General features: G+C 47.6%; 1 protein-coding gene across 5 annotated transcripts in view; it reads left to right on the forward strand.

Moving 5' to 3' along the window:
- The window catches only part of LOC142063145 (rho GTPase-activating protein 20-like), a 37596-nt gene extending 22618 nt beyond the window's left edge, over positions 1 to 14978 (forward strand). For 4 of the 5 annotated variants that reach the window (XM_075106539.1, XM_075106540.1, XM_075106541.1 and 1 more), the window contains 12 exons: positions 592 to 741; positions 2312 to 2353; positions 3108 to 3192; positions 4098 to 4175; positions 4904 to 4970; positions 5990 to 6178; positions 6637 to 6812; positions 7322 to 7483; positions 8629 to 8738; positions 9648 to 9837; positions 10474 to 10591; positions 11167 to 14978. In XM_075106539.1, coding sequence (XP_074962640.1) covers positions 592 to 741; positions 2312 to 2353; positions 3108 to 3192; positions 4098 to 4175; positions 4904 to 4970; positions 5990 to 6178; positions 6637 to 6812; positions 7322 to 7483; positions 8629 to 8738; positions 9648 to 9837; positions 10474 to 10591; positions 11167 to 12902 — 3103 coding nt within the window. In that variant the 3' untranslated portion in view covers positions 12903 to 14978. The remainder of the gene's footprint in view (positions 1 to 591; positions 742 to 2311; positions 2354 to 3107; positions 3193 to 4097; positions 4176 to 4903; positions 4971 to 5989; positions 6179 to 6636; positions 6813 to 7321; positions 7484 to 8628; positions 8739 to 9647; positions 9838 to 10473; positions 10592 to 11166) is intronic. The other variant, XM_075106542.1, reaches the window with a different exon arrangement.
- Positions 14979 to 15355: the final 377 nt, after the last annotated feature.

The raw sequence follows: 15355 nt of genomic DNA on the forward strand, positions 1-15355 counted from the left end.
ACGCTCACTCCTTCTCCCCAGTATGTGCTGTTGAAGCTAGGCTCTGAGCTATTCGTGGAGCAGGTGTCAAAATAACTCTTCTTTACAAATGTGGATCTAAAATGTGGCATCTACCCCTTCCACCTCCAGAAATTCTTCTTGGTCTTAATGTTTCACTGCATTTTCCTGAAGGAAAAGGTTGTCTTAATTGGTTTTGCCCTTTCCGTTATGTGGCTTCTTGAAGAAATAGCATGAGGGCAAAAGGCAGTAAGGATAGAAGACTGGCTTCTGCTCTGGCTACTTCTGCCACACATAAATTAAAAGCTTAGGTGACTTCAGTTATTAGCATAGACAGTAATTAGCCTAAATCACCATCTATCTGCACATGGCTCTAGTGGATCACATTGCCCTAAGCCACAGCTGTCCCACTGTGGCCATCAACCCCAAAATTGTTTGCAAAACTTCCTTGTAGTGCCTCCACATGCCCAGACATTTAGTTTTTGGGGGACTTGTTGCTGTCACTGCATCTGCATGACTGGAAGGTGGCATGGCCAGACTCTGGAGGTCTAGATGTTAGGATCTGGCCTAAGAAATCCATGATTTGAATTGCAGATCCTCCTCCAGCCTGAAGCTGAAAAAGCAGGTGCATCTGAGTGAAGTATGGACCGGCACTTGTCTCAGCGAAGTGACAGAGAAAAAGATGGGTCCTGAGAATTCATTTGTCATCGGCTGGCCTACCACCAACTATGTTGTCACCTTCAGGTATCCCACCAGACACCAGACCTCCCTCTGCAGCCCGGCAGCCGCCCGGGTCTCCCATGTGTAAAGCAAAACAGTGACTGAGGCTACAGGGCCCTGGACTCTACTACAACCCTTCTCCCCATTGAGCAGAGGAGTTCCACTCGCTTTAGGCAGCATGGTGAAAACTTAGATTTTGGGAGACAGTCATCTTAGAAAGATAGCTGCAGGCTGGTCCCTGAGAGCCCTTTAGAGGACTAACGCGTGCAAGTGTTGTTATAGCAAGGGCTAACCCTGCTGCAGAGCATCCTGGCGCATCACAACCAAATCTGCCATAGCAAACCAGCTTGTGCTGTCATATAACTTACAAGCATGTTGTCTCAGCGCCTGCCAGCAGCCATTTTTGTAGGAGATCAGCCCTAATTTAAGAATTTTTATTACAAGGGACAGGTTAATTATGTCAGTGAAAAACGCCAGATGGCCTTGTGCCAGGATTAAATCCTTTATACACCCTTAGTGTGGCATGGACAAACCTTCCTTCTTCAGTTGTCTGCCAGGGTGTCCCAAGCCAACAGCAACAGCCTCTAAAGATGGAAAGGTTCTTCAAGATGGGTCTGCACAAGCAACATAGCCCAGAGCTTGCTTAGCCTTTTCTACCCCCCAGAATAGAAACATGGGATTGTAGGCTAGAGAGTAGCCTATTCATGCCCCAAATGCCATCTCAAAGGCTGTCCCAATGTTGTGCCTGAGCTAATAAGGCTCATCAAAAAGCAGGTGAGCTTTTTCTTACCTGGAGCTCAGTCTAGCCTGGCTGAATTGAATCTAGAGCTGGTATATCCACAGGGAGCTCGGGTCACTGCTGGCTTAGGCATCTCTGCTTCATTCTCTCTTCTGCAAAGCAGAGGTGTCAGCAGTCTTCAAGGGTCGCTCTGTCCTCAGGGGTTCTGCAGACACAGCTAGGAAGGGCTGATCTGGCCTGATGCTTTTCCTTCTGGGGGGCAACAGCCTTGGTGGAAAAAGAAATGGGGACCATGGTTTCATACATGCTGCCTCATCATTTCCAAGGGTCGGGATGGTTTCTCCCAGGTGATACATTCCTGGCCTTAGGATTTATGCTCTGACATGCAAGCTGCCATTTGTGTCTTAGTCCAAATTCAACAGCAGTTCCATTTCCTTCACGTCATTGAGACCTGGGTAACCCGTGTTGGCAGCAGAAGCTTCTAGGAACGGCAGACATTGGGAAGGAAATAATAGGAGAAAGAAAATAGCAATTAAAGGTCACTGCAAAAATAATAAGGGCCCACAAGGTGAGTTAACTCCATCATCACAGAAAGATATTTGTCCTTTATCTGAACACTTGCCAGCCCGGGCAGGAAATGTAGTCCAGTTTGTTGCTGGGATTTTTTAGTATTAGTATTATTTTTGTTATTTGTTAAAATAGGACAGAAGCAGGAAAGGACTATGCTTTTGTTCCAGGGCTTTGCAGGAAGGAACTTTGACTTACAGCTATATATAAGTGAAACTGGGTAGAGTTTCCAAAGGCTGTTACCCACTCAGCACTTGTCTGATGATCTGCCTCCCTTTTTATCTTCAGCTCAGCTGACGTGAAGGAACGATGGCTGTCAGCATTACTGTGGTAAGTGATCGTCCTTTCGTCATTCTCCTGGGTGGTTCCTCTACAGTCCTCAGAGAAATTTGTCATGCTAGGTGTCAGCTTGCCCTCTGATTTTCAGGACATTAAGTGTCTAGCTGCTGTTTGAAAAATCCACCTTTGAGACCTGAACGTAGAAGCCCCTGGGTGAAAGCAAAATTGGCGTTGACAGTGCAGAAAAGATGAAATCCACTAGACGATAACATTGCTGGAGCACCTTTCTTCCTTTGGAGCTGGGGGTTGGCTTTGCTAATCACTGTGGAAATGTCACAACTGTTACTGATTCTTCAGCTGCTTTCTGATTCAAACTGAAGTTTGGATTTTGTGGCATCTAGAGGCTAGAGTTGTTTCTTTTTCATGTTATGTTTTTATATGTTGTTCCCACTAACATCCAGGCAGAAGCGTTTGTATAGGTACAGAGAGGGGAAGAAGTCTCTTGATTTGTGGAGAACAGTAATGATCCTAAGGACACTGGAAGGTGTTATGCTAGACATCTATCTGCATTGAAGTACTGCCATGTGCGGTTTTGCTAGGGTGGGGCCTCAGAGAAAGATAAAGAAGACAGTAAGAGCATGTGACCACACTATGAATATAGCATGTTATTGTTACTGTTGTAATTAATCTCTATTTATTATCGAGCTAAGGAGCAGGTCCTTTGGACCTCTTGGATCCAAATCTTAGGGTCCTTCTCAAGTTTCGCTGGGAAATTATATTTCCTCCCCTTTTCTTTGACTTTCAGGCATATCAATGAAGTAAAACAGAATGAATATTTGAAGAATCTAACCCTTCAGATCCTTGTGCTGGATGCTGACAATGGTTCTTCTGTAAGTAAAGCTAAGAACCTGCTCATCAGACCAGCAGTGCATGGAGGTCTGTGGGGTAGGGGAGGGTAGGCAGGGCTGTGGTGCTGCTGCTGCTATCCCTGTTTAAAATTCAAGTCCCACCTGAAAAGGTTTTAGAGGCTGTGCATCTGGGCAGCTGCATCCTTCCCACTGGAAGCTGAGTCAGAGGGGTTTGGTTTGGGAAATTGGGAGGTAGCCGGACTGTTACCAAAGAACAGTTAATTCCTAAAATTATTCTTGGCCTCTGGCTTCTTTCTTTTCCTTCTGCTTCACTTCATAATTGGTGATGGTTTGTGGTTGAGTGCCCGGTCATTCCTATTTTCAGTGAAATAAGTTGGTGATACTGATGATGAAAGGCTCACTGGTGTGTTCTCCTGAATTAATTTACTGGAATGTTTCCCAGTCTCTTCATATGAATAACATACATTTCTAGGCTTCATGCCAGGCTTGGTGGGTCACATTTATGTCCTGGGGACTCTTCCCTCAGAGGGCGACCCCAGACACTCATGGTTTATTAGCATTGTGCTGTGCTCACCCTTTGGAGTGACAGTGGCTCTACTATCAGTCAAATGCTGATGTGGTCTAATACAGGCTCTGAACACCACCCAGTTCCTGTGATTTCTACTGGATGACCTTTTTGGATGGCATAATAAACCTGTGATAGAAGAGGTAGCACAGAACAGTTTTCACTATGTATAGTCATCACCCTTAACAATTATTCCAGTGTAGTTCAAATTAGTGCAACTCTTCCAATCATGAACGGTTAATAAAGACAGTCAATAGACAGATGAGTGACATTTTCCCCAGATTTTAAAGCTACAGGAAACTGCAACCAAACTTTGTGTCTTCTTATTAGCTTCTTATGTTTCCTTTGTTTTCCTTTCTAGACTACGGCTGTCAATGTGTCCAATGTGGAAACTGCGGAGAGTGTCATGAAGAAGACCCTTCTACAGCTTGGACTTCCTGTAAGTGGCAGTTGTATAGTCTGCCAGACCTTAGCTAAGGAGGCTGGCAACGTCTGGTTTACAGGACAATGCAGATGTGGAGAAGTCTAGCTTTGCTGTAGCTAACCAGTAAGGCATTAATACTCTCTGGACTACAAGATGAAGCAATATATTTGTGTGGGTGCCGAGTACTAGAAACACAGACACGCTTGACATGCCTACATTAAATTCATACCTTGTATAATAAAGTCCTTTGGATTTCAGAGGACTTCAATGCTTCAATCCAGCATTAGGATTGGGCCAAGCTTGTCAAAGGATTATTAATATAACCAAAAAATAATGAGCTAATCAGTGATGTTATCAGATGAGCCTTGCCCATTGCAGTGGTCCAGCCTTTCCCATTACAGTGTTTGACAGGTAGCTTTGACAGTGTTCCAGTAGTTTAGTACCAAGCTTGTGGAACATGTTGCTAAAACAGGCTGGGAAACTATCATATGGGTTTACATTCTGCTGGCTCTTGGTCTTTTCTTCTCCTGCACCTTTCCCCTTCCACTCTGTATCAGACAGACTGATCCAGAGCACCGTCCCTCCGAGCCATGGGGCTGTCCTGGAGATAGCTGTGCACGCCTGGCTCCTTGGCCTCTTCAGCCGTTATCTCTGTTGCTTTCTGAGTGAAGTGCAGCCTCACGGACCCTCACCCTGGCCCCCTTCACCTAATATTTTTCTCTTCTCTGTTCCTCAACCGCCAGGGCAGGACAAGTGAATACCACCTCTGGGTGATCTCAGGAAAAGATGACCCTGCTTACCCTCTCATTGGTAAGAGCTCTCCCATTTTCCCTCAGTTCTAGCACCACAGGAACAAGTGATAAATGATACTGGGGTGTGTGGCAGAGAAACATCTCAGGCATTGCAGTCTTCACTTAAAAAAACCACAGGCAGCACGTGTGGCCTGGGGCAGACTCAGCCCTCGTGGCCTTACTGCCAAGTCAGAGCGAGGCAGCACTGGCAGTCCTGACAGAGAGCATGTACGTGCACTAAGGAGCCCACCATTTAGATCTAGCCAGAGAGGAAGCAAGGAAATATGCTGATTTACCCAGTAGCCAAGCTGGTAGGTGCATTTCAGCTCCTGCTTGCTTCTCTGACAGATCTATCGATGGTGCAGCCATTGCTGAGCCTGTTTTGCCCTATAGCATACTGCTTAGATATGCTGACTGAGTAACTGCTGCATTAACTCTGCATTGTGTTTTCAGTGATAACCCAATAAATACATCCCCAGGCTCTCCAAGGAAGTTTATGCGTGTTGTTTTTTAAAGAGATCTTGCTCCAAAGACCATATTGTTGTACTAAGAGTATCATTCTGGGGCTCATTAGACTGCATATGTTTATTTATGGGTGTTTATTGGTGTTTTGCAAGTCATCGTGGCACATGCTTGCTTTTTGCATCCATCCAATACATACTAGACTGTCATAGTAAGCTAACACTTGCACAGGGCAATGCTTACAGTGTTTTATTAGTGCAGTGGGGCCCATAAGCCTATTAATAAGGGCTTAAACCCAGCTAATAGTGCTTTGTTGCACAATGGTCTGGAGAGCTGCTATGAAGAGTGGCGGGCCAGGTTTAACTGGGTGAACTTACTTGTAAAGCGATGATCATATATGTATAGATGTGCCCTGGCCTCTTTAGTCCACAGGTGGAGGTTTTGAACAACATTGCTTAGAGGCCCTGCTGCAGTGGGAGCCGTTGGATGTGGGTGCTTCCTCCTGCCCAGATTTGGAGCTGTTTTCACATAGCTCTGCATGTTTGCTTGCTCTTTACATGCCTCTTTGCTCAACAGGGCATGAGCATCCTTTCAGCATCGCATTGAACTGTCTCCGGGACTCCAGTGACCAGCAACAAGGAACCAACAATAACACCCTCCTGGCTGATGGGACAGAGACTTCCTTCCTTGATCGGCTGCCAAAGGAAAAACAGTGTCAGTTTGTCCTGAAGCCCAGGCTCCAAGCTCCAGTGCAGCTGAGGAGAGGTAGGGGCTGCAGGAATCCATTATGACCAAGTAGAGACTGCTTTCCATGGCAGTGCCAAACTCCTCCTCGCATTGTACATGTATTCCAGAGTCTTTCTCATACCTGAGTGTATGCAGAGAGGAAGAGATTGCAGAGGGACTAAACTTGTCTTTGCAAATATTCAGAATTAGCTTTCAGTCCTTCATTAGCTTTCAACTGCAAGCCGTTCTTACATTGCACAGACAGCAAGGTTCCCTAACAAACAGTGATTGAATAAAAGTTTTGCTGATGGTTGAAATATGAACAAGTGATTTCACTGCTGTATATTATCTGACTGTGCCCGTAAATAGTGTAGTTATTAACCACACAATGGTAGAGAGTCCTTGCTTTGCTGGGAACTCTGCCTCCGCTCTAGATCACTCAGTGGCCAGTAGGAAGGACAGACAGCTCTTTGACGAAGGTCTGTGTTTTCTTTCAGATTCACTGCAGAAACACACCAAGAGGAAGAAGTCCTTGATTGACTGGGCCCTGCGCCGCAGCACCAGCACACCCACGGGCAGCCCCCCTTCGCAGTCTCCTACTACCCCACGGAAGCTCTTCGGTCTGTCTCTGTCCTCTGTCTGTCCTGACGGCATCCTTCCCAAGCCAATCATGGTAAGGAGCAGCCTGGACTGTTTGTGCTGACATAAACTTGATGTATTTAGCCCAGAATTTAAAGTCACTTGTAGTATTGAAGAGGATTGGATGTGGAAGACCACCAGTATTTCCCTGTGATTCAGATCTAGCTCAGTAATGCGTGAAAGCATCCCTGTCCTGTGTAATCCACATCACTTCATGCACAGATGCCCACCCTGTTTCAGTGGCATCTCCAACCCGGTCATCACAAGCTGACAAGGGGCAATGTCAGTGGACTATGCCATGCTTCAGAGCCTAGACCTCATTCACTACGAGGGTCCACTGGACTCACACTTCCACAGGATAAGCGTACCCACATGAACTGTACCTGCAACTTAGCTCTCGTCCCTGGTTAAATCATGACAAATCTCTTGTTTCCAGGTACTGATTAGTCCTTACACTGATTACGTTAAAATATATGAGGTATAATATACACAGACAACAGGGTAAAGTGTTAGGCTTTTAAGTACAACTGGGCTTTCTCTTAGGATATGCTGCTCCTGCTGTACCACGAAGGTCCCTCTACTAGGGGCATTTTCAGACGTTCTGCCAATGCCAAGACTTGCAAGGAGCTGAAAGAGAAGCTGAACTCTGGAGATGATGTCCAGGTGGATGGAGAGTCAGTCTTTGTGGCTGCAGCTGTCATCACGGTATGTTTGGCCAAGTAACTCAGCTGAGCTAATCATACCTTACCTCTTTAAGGAAGCGACATGAGCCTTCATGCATAGAGAAGATTTGAGGGGGAACACAAAGCCTTTTCCAGCAAGGCCATTCTCACCTGATGGCTTGGTCCATCTGTGTGCCTGACCCAGGGGTGGTGGTTTTCACATGCAGATACGTGCAGTGGCCCTCAGGCCAGTGTTTCATTTTGCACCTCCCTGTACAAAACAGCCTCCAGCAGGTGCTATAGCAATGTGTACCTCCAAGACGACCATGGCATCTATACAGTGCCAAATAATATGCCAGAGTCTGGACTCAGCAATTCAGATGCTGTACTGACATAGGCGTGAAGCCCTGTGGTGACCGCAGCACAGGTGCTCTTTGTCTTTTCTGGACACACAGAAGAGACTGCAGGGACATAAGGGAGGACACATGCCATTTAAGTGCAACTGCTCTGCATCCCTCCCCAAACAGAGAGGCCGTGCTCAAAGGAGCTAGCCTGCATTACCTAGACACTAAGCCTTCACCCTCTAATCAGCCAGCACCCAAGAGGGAAAACAGCTGCAGAGGGGTTGTGGCGGGGGAGGGATGAAGCTTGCGATAAGACCCAAGTTTAGTAAGAAAAGCCTATCTTTTGCACTAGCAATTAAATCTGGTCAGAACAATTCAGGCACCTGAAGTATCAAAAAACATCTGTGTCTCTTGCTCTTGTTGGCCTGAAACAAGAAGCTGTTGACTGGGAGGATAGTCAGGCACTTTCCAACACAAGACATACAAGTTGTTAAATAGTCCCTTGGGAATAAAACAGCAATCCTCATAGCTGAGAAAAGCCTTAGGTATGAGTCCTTTGCCTGCTGCAACAGAGATCAGTCCTGTTCCGGAGAAGGGGCAGGGCCCACGGGCTGACTGCTCACCCTCTGCCACCAGCAGCTGCAACACAGTTCTGCAGTGCTGCAAGGGAAGAGCGTGAGCAGGACAGCTTGGTGGAAGTGGGATGGGGAGGAGAAATGTATTTGTGTCATGTCTTGTTTTATCTTGTGCTTAATATGAATAAACAATGACTATATGCATCGTGAAACCAAAGCAAAGAATTAAAAACTGACCAGACTGCTCTGCATGTATATATTTAATTCAGGATTTTCTCCGAAATATACCTGACAGTGTTCTATCCTCAGACATGCACGGACTGTGGATGGAAGCTGTGGACACAGAAAATATGGCACATAAGATTGAAGCTATCAAAAGGTTCGTAAAAGCCTTTGTAGAAGCTTCTTTTGGTGGGAGAAAGGGGACCATACGGCCCTAAGCATAGATTTCATCTTCTGGGAGACTCCTGGCAATGCTCCAGGCCACAGTAGAGCTATTGCTGATTGCCAGTGTCACTGGTCAGAACATTTTCCTTTCAATGGTCTTTTATGAACATTGTTAACATTTCTGACCCCAAAAAATGTCATTAGAAAATTCTTTTCCAATGACCAGTTCAAATTACCAGAACCAGCAAACTGAAAAAGCACAATAATTCAGCCACTGGGAGTACATCGAATGTTAGCGGAATTAGATCCTTAACAATGGTAACTTTTTTCTTATGCGCACAAAATTAAGCTGGTCACCATATTGGCAGTTAGAAGAAATAGCCCTGCCAAGATGGTGACTGAGACCTTGAAAATGGCTTTACTGCCTTGAAACTGCCGCCCTGAGCCAGAAGAGTCTATCAGGCTCCTGTGGGACATACAGCATACCAGACCTCTTCTTGTCAATGGCTCAGCTCAGTTTTCAAACCTTACCATTTGGCCTGGGCCTCCTTCCTCCGTTGTCTTTATAGCATTGTCTCCTGTGCTGCTGGCCTGGAGCTGCATCTCCTTTGGGTGATCGTTGTTTTGTTAAGGCATTATGGACTTATACCCATGTGTTCTGGACGTAAGTCCCTTGGTCCCTCCAGCTTTGTGACCAGAGCAGGCAGGCTATACGGATGTAAAGTTCTGGCTGTCGTGTAATTTGGCAGAGGGGAGTGACACAGTCTTACTTTACTATCAAATGTGAGTGTCTCAAACTGGTTGCAAAAGGGGGCAAAAGCTTTGGGAAGCAATTTCTGATGTTTGAAGAGCAGATGTTTGTGAACAGCACTGTTTTCCTTTGCTCCCACTCCCTGAATAGTCTAGTCAACCAGCTTCCAGAGGCCAACCTCCTCTTACTCAGACACCTCTTTGGAGTCCTCCATCATATTGAACAGAATTCTGGTGTGAATCAGATGAATGCCTTTAACCTGGCTCTTTGCATAGCACCCAATATGCTGTGGCTGCCAAGTCCCACGGGGCCTGAAGAGGAGAGCAGGTCTACAAAGAAGGTAATCTTTCATGGTTTGGGCCTTATGCTTGTCTTCCCCTTTTACTACTTTTTATGGGCACTCTATTTTGTAGACTAAAGGAAGGCGTAGGACCAGTGACAGTGCTGGGCGAGTGGGGTCTGGGCTTTGTCCTTTCCCCTGTGCAGCTGTGCCCATGCTGGTAGGGGAATTTAGCCCCTCGCTTTATCCAGGGTGGAAAGGGCAGCTGTGGTTGCTTTACCAGATGAACTTCCTATATGGTCGAGCAAGCACAAGAAAGATGGAGCAGCTGAAATTAGACACTGCCACTTCAGCCGGGTCTTAAGCCATCTTGCGGAGACGAGGTAAGCAGTGGACATGACAGTGCATCAGAGGGGAGGAATGCTTGCTTGTAGCTTATGAGGTGTTATCAGTAGTAAGGAAAATTGTAGAACGTGCTGTACCAGGCTCACCATACCAGTTCATGTAGCTCATTCTTGCCCCAGGTGTAGTTCATACAAACACATTGCCACGTTCTTAACAGCTTCTTGATCATAAGGTTCTGTAGAAAATGACATCATTGTCAGAGGAAAACTAACATTCTGGGACTGATTTGACTTGCTTTATGTAGCTGGCTATATTTTCATGAAACTGACGCTAAATTCATGTCTCTGCCAGGTGGCCTTGTTAGTGCAGTTCCTGATTGAAAACTCAGGAGAGATTTTTGGAGGTGACATTGCTTCCTTGTTTCAAAGACCAGACAAAAAGAAGTCCAAAAACTCAGAGGACTCTCTAGGTAAGTTGATGGTACTGTATCTTCCAGAAATGTTTAAAATATTTTAATAGGTAAACTCCTGATGCAAAAGACTGCTTTCCCTTCGTGTGTCTTCCAAGGAAAAGCATTAAAAAACCGTTGGTTTTGGTTTTCCCTTTGCCTGTCAGGCATAGGCAGGAAGCGAGGGCAGCCGAGGGCTGAGGTGCATCACTTCAGCTGGGTCCCTGAGAATGGTTATCTTTCTCTGTAGCTGCTGTTCAGCCTATTCCAGCCATCACAAGAATTCAGTGTAGCCTTAGCAATGCCACGGCCCAGCATTCTTTTCTTCCAGGTCACTACTGTAAAGCTAATCCATAATGGAAAGAGATCAAGTTGTCTCTCTTAACTTTATCCTATGAGTACAGGCCAGTGGTGGCAGCTCAGGTCATCAAGGCAGAATTTTTCATATTGTTCCCAGTCCTGCTCTGGTCCCTGTGAAAATATTGGGTCATCCCTGCTTTTCCATGGACTTGATAATATTTCCCTGCCTTGGTTGTAAGGCACTATGTGGGGTTAGGAGACATAGGCAACAAATTAATTTGTGTTTTCTGCCCCAGGCATTGGCTTGGCTCAGCATGATGATTCCTCTGATGAGCTGGAATTTTCTGCTTGTGACCCAGAAGGACCAAAGCACCACCTGGCACCTGAAACAGATGCCATTTTTGACCCAACCAGCAGCTTGTTACTCGATGAGGATCAGGAAGACTGGGACTTGTTCAGTGAGATCACAGCCTGCTACCAAAGCAAAGTCCGCAAGAACACCAGTGCAGACAGCTATGAGCTCCTGGAAGAGGAGGGCTCCTTCTGCTCCATCGGCTCAATACGTTCACTCAGCCCAGCCAGGGACCGGTGCTCATCGGAGCCCAGCGTCTGCCTCAGCTCCCAGCTTCCTGCTCAGAGCCATGAGCCGGTGGCCCGCCAGTCCAGCTGTGATGCCACCATCATGCACAGCCATACAGACTACATCCACAGGCTCAAGCAGCTGCAGGTGGAGAGCCAGAAGTTGATTGATGAAGGCCTAAGCCCTGGGGTTAATAAGGCCAGGCAGAACTTCTGGCAGTCGCCTCAGACCAGCTCTAGGGTGAAGCTCAGCCTTCAGAAATCCAGCCTGTCCAACAGGTCCAGCTTCTCTAGCCTGTCCTCCACCACCACCTCCCCGTCTGCCTCCTCACTCAGCTCCTTAGACAGTGCTTTCTCCTACTGCTCAGAATCATCAGCCATTAGTCCCACAGATGTCTCGTCCCTGCCATTCATGTTTGGCACATCTGCTAGGCTTCATGCTGTGTCCCCCAAGATTGCCAAGAGGCCCCCAAAAGAGTGGCACAAGTCCTTCACATCTTCTGTGCCTTTACATCTGTGTGATCTGGACCGTTTCCATGAGTATGAACTCAAAGCTGTGGAGAGCAGCCATTGCTTTGGAGAGAGCAAAAGCTTTCCGTCGGCCAGTGGCGCTGCCATGGGAAGCCCACTAACTGACATTGACTGGGAAGGAGAGGAGAGACAGCTGAGTTGTGGAGGGGGCCCTGGCCCAGGGCTCGGGATCCAGGATTATACCAAAGAGGTTGAACAAAACCCCGAGCTCCCAGCGGCCAGCCCAGCCAGCAAGAAATCTCCACAGATCAGCCACCCGCAGCACAGGGAGAAGGCAGTGAAGAACATTGACATCAGAAGCGGTGAAGCCTGCCCTCCAAACCAGGAAAGCCTGAAGCGTACCAAGATAACTTTTTACGTGGCCCCAAATAAAGAAACCTCTTGGGGGTCTCCAGTGGAAGAGGAAGAGGAGAGCGCCACGGCAAACACCTGCAGCAGTGACCCACCCAGCAGCCGCGAGCAAAACCTGCCCAAGAGCTTGCAGACTGTGAGAGTCCCTATCCCCCAGACAGTTTTCTATGGGCAGAATACCCCCCTTGTCCTGCAGTCCATCTCCAGGCGCTACCACCATGAACCAATGAGCCCGTCCCCGCAGGCAGAGCACAAAGAGAGCCCCCAGAGTGCCTCCACTCCCAAGGAACTGGAGAGCAAGTCAGTGGAAATGGCGCAGGCGCCAACCCAGAGCAAGGGCTTCAACACATTTAGCCACACCATCCGTATCATCCTCCCCGCCTCTATTCGAAACACCGTCAGGGAGTATTTCACGCACGATGACACAAAGACCTGCCCCGTGGCTGAGGCGGAAGCGGTGGAGAACGAACTCCTCCGGCACAGGACGGAGTGGTTCAGGAGCCAGCCACTGGAAGAGGTGGCCACAGAGGAGCATGATACACTGGCATTTGCGAGAGAGACATTTGTCTAGGGAGATGGATGGGGAAGAACTGAACTTTTTTTTTGTGTGTGTGTGTATGTGCAGCAGAAAATATTCTGTAAGATATGGTCAGGGTGTGAAGAATCTAGCAGGCTGCATGGGGTAATAAGTGTAAAGCGACACTAATGTGTATGTAATGTTGGGGTTTAACATTCATTTTGGCGGAGGGGGGTGGTGGCGGGGTGGGTGCAGGGGGTTTGTTCTTGTTTTTTCTTTACACCCTTTTTCTACAGAAGAGACTTCACTGGCTGGGTGGCTAGCGGGCTGAATGCCACAAGACTCTCCCTGTCCGTGAATTAGCTGACCTGTACAGGGTCTGACTCTGTTTCTTTTTAAAGTGGGAAAGGAGAAACTCTGCTTCATTTTCTCCGGTCAGCTGCTGCTAAGCGTGGCTGACTGGAGAAGTAGGACAGCTAATGCTCCATCAGAATTAGTTAAAAATCTTTTCACTTGCACAAAATCCTCCATTATTCACTGGTCATCACCACCATTCATCCAAAGGAAGACCCTTCACCTCCATCCCAGAAAATACTTCTGCTTCTCTCTGCTCATCTTTTGTCCCCCAGCGGTCTCAGTCACGGTCTGCATTAGTTACTGTGTGAGGTTGGGTTCCAGAAACACCGGATGTGGCCCAGAGCCCAAAGCCCCACTTTTACTGGCAGACGGCATATGTAACATTTTAACCCCGAGGTGGCTTTTTGTTCCAATTAATTGTGCGTTGATTCTCTTGTCTCATACCTCCCCAAAGCTAGCATTTAAGAGCCACAGTGCTAAAGCATTTTAGCACTATCGCTTTGGCGGGGCTATGAACATATTTCTTCTTTGGTGTCCCCTGGGAGCAGCTGGTCCTTTTAGTCCTAGTAAAACGTGACGTTATATTTCTCTAAATGGTGGTGACATGTCAGAAGGCCCTTTCCAGTAGCAGTGTGGATGGGGCAACTAATTAAATTCTTAGTCATGCTGAGAGGGACTTAGGTAGGATTTGGCTTTAGCATGAGGTCAAGGAGTTGTGGAAGTTGTCAAGAATGTTGTCAAGCGGATGCTGAAGCAATGCCCTATCTGGCCAGAAAGTTGCCAGACAGTCCATAAGCTGAGCCTCGCCAGGCTTCAACAGCACTGCCGCTGTGTTAGGGAAGCAGTGAGTGCCCACTCAGCATAGCGGCTGGGCCAGTGTGCGCCGGCAGGATTGTCTGGAGAAGTGCCAGGCCGGGGTGCACTAAGCAGGCTGCTTGTGGTGCCCCACTGAAGAAGTGCAGCCAGTGGACTCCTGGCGCATCCCCGTGATTCCAACAAAGCGATGGTCAGAAGCGCCATAGGCATAATGGGAGTTGCTTAGAGGGTTTGGATGCTGCCAGCTGGGCTCTAAAAAGAAGCTGAGAGCACCATGTTAGTTTGACAGGCGTTCAGAAAACAATGGGAGAAGGCTCAAAGGTTAAAAGGTTCAGGACGTTTCATTCGAAAGTTATGTGAGAGTTTTCTAAGGTGGTTTCTCTCAGAGACGCTCCTTTTACTCAGTTAGCAGTGAATGGGTAGCAGGATGACAGAAATACATGACTCCTAATGACGGAAAGGTAGTCCTTGTGGAGGAAGTGCCCCCTGCAAGTTGCTGAGTGGCTGCAAATAGCCATACCTGGAGTTGCTTGACACCTGCTGTGGTTCAGTCCTTGCACAGAGGGGGAAGCCTCCGCTGTAAAATGATCTAGCAGGTGTCAGACGCCTCCGCTCATTTGCCAGGTGCCTGTGACAGTGCCAGGGAACTGGCCCAGCACTCCAAATTCACACCATCAAGTACCGGGTCGGGTCGGGGGGGGGGGGGAGGCCCAGAGCCCACTTTCCAAGGTGTATAGAGTTTGCTTTGTTATACCCAGGGTGTTTAACTTGCAGCTGTGGCACTGTGTGTCCCAGATCACCTTGGTGGCTCTTGTATGATGAAAGGTGTATATACTCATAATGCAACCCCACCACTCCGCCAGCATTTCCCTCACACATGAACGCTGACAAGGCATTCACAGGCTTTTTTTTGCAAAGCTACAGTTGTAACTATTTCAATAAAAGACACACAAGTTAGTTTGTCTTTGTGGTGCAGTGATTGCCTTTTGTTCCCTTGCCCTGACGTCCCTCTCTGCCGTGCCTGGGTAGTGTTTGCAAACCAGTGAACTGCTGCGGAACACGCACGTCCTACCCCAGAGCTGTGAGGCTGGCTTCGCTGGCCAGGAGCCCTCTGCCAGCAACTCAGCTCAGGCATTACGCCTATCTGTGTCTTTTCAAGAAGGTGAAACACCACTAAATATCATGAGAAAAGTCAGTCTGTGCTTGGAAGAGAGATTATTCTGTATTCTAAACATGCTAAAGGATTGTAAACTGGCTCAGTGGCTGGGCTGGTCTCAGTTCAAACAAGGGGGACCTGGACCAAAGGCAGAGTAAGAGCTCACGATTTGCGTCAC

Source organism: Phalacrocorax aristotelis, chromosome 11, assembly GCF_949628215.1.
Source record: "Phalacrocorax aristotelis chromosome 11, bGulAri2.1, whole genome shotgun sequence".
NCBI classification, from domain to species: domain Eukaryota; kingdom Metazoa; phylum Chordata; class Aves; order Suliformes; family Phalacrocoracidae; genus Phalacrocorax; species Phalacrocorax aristotelis.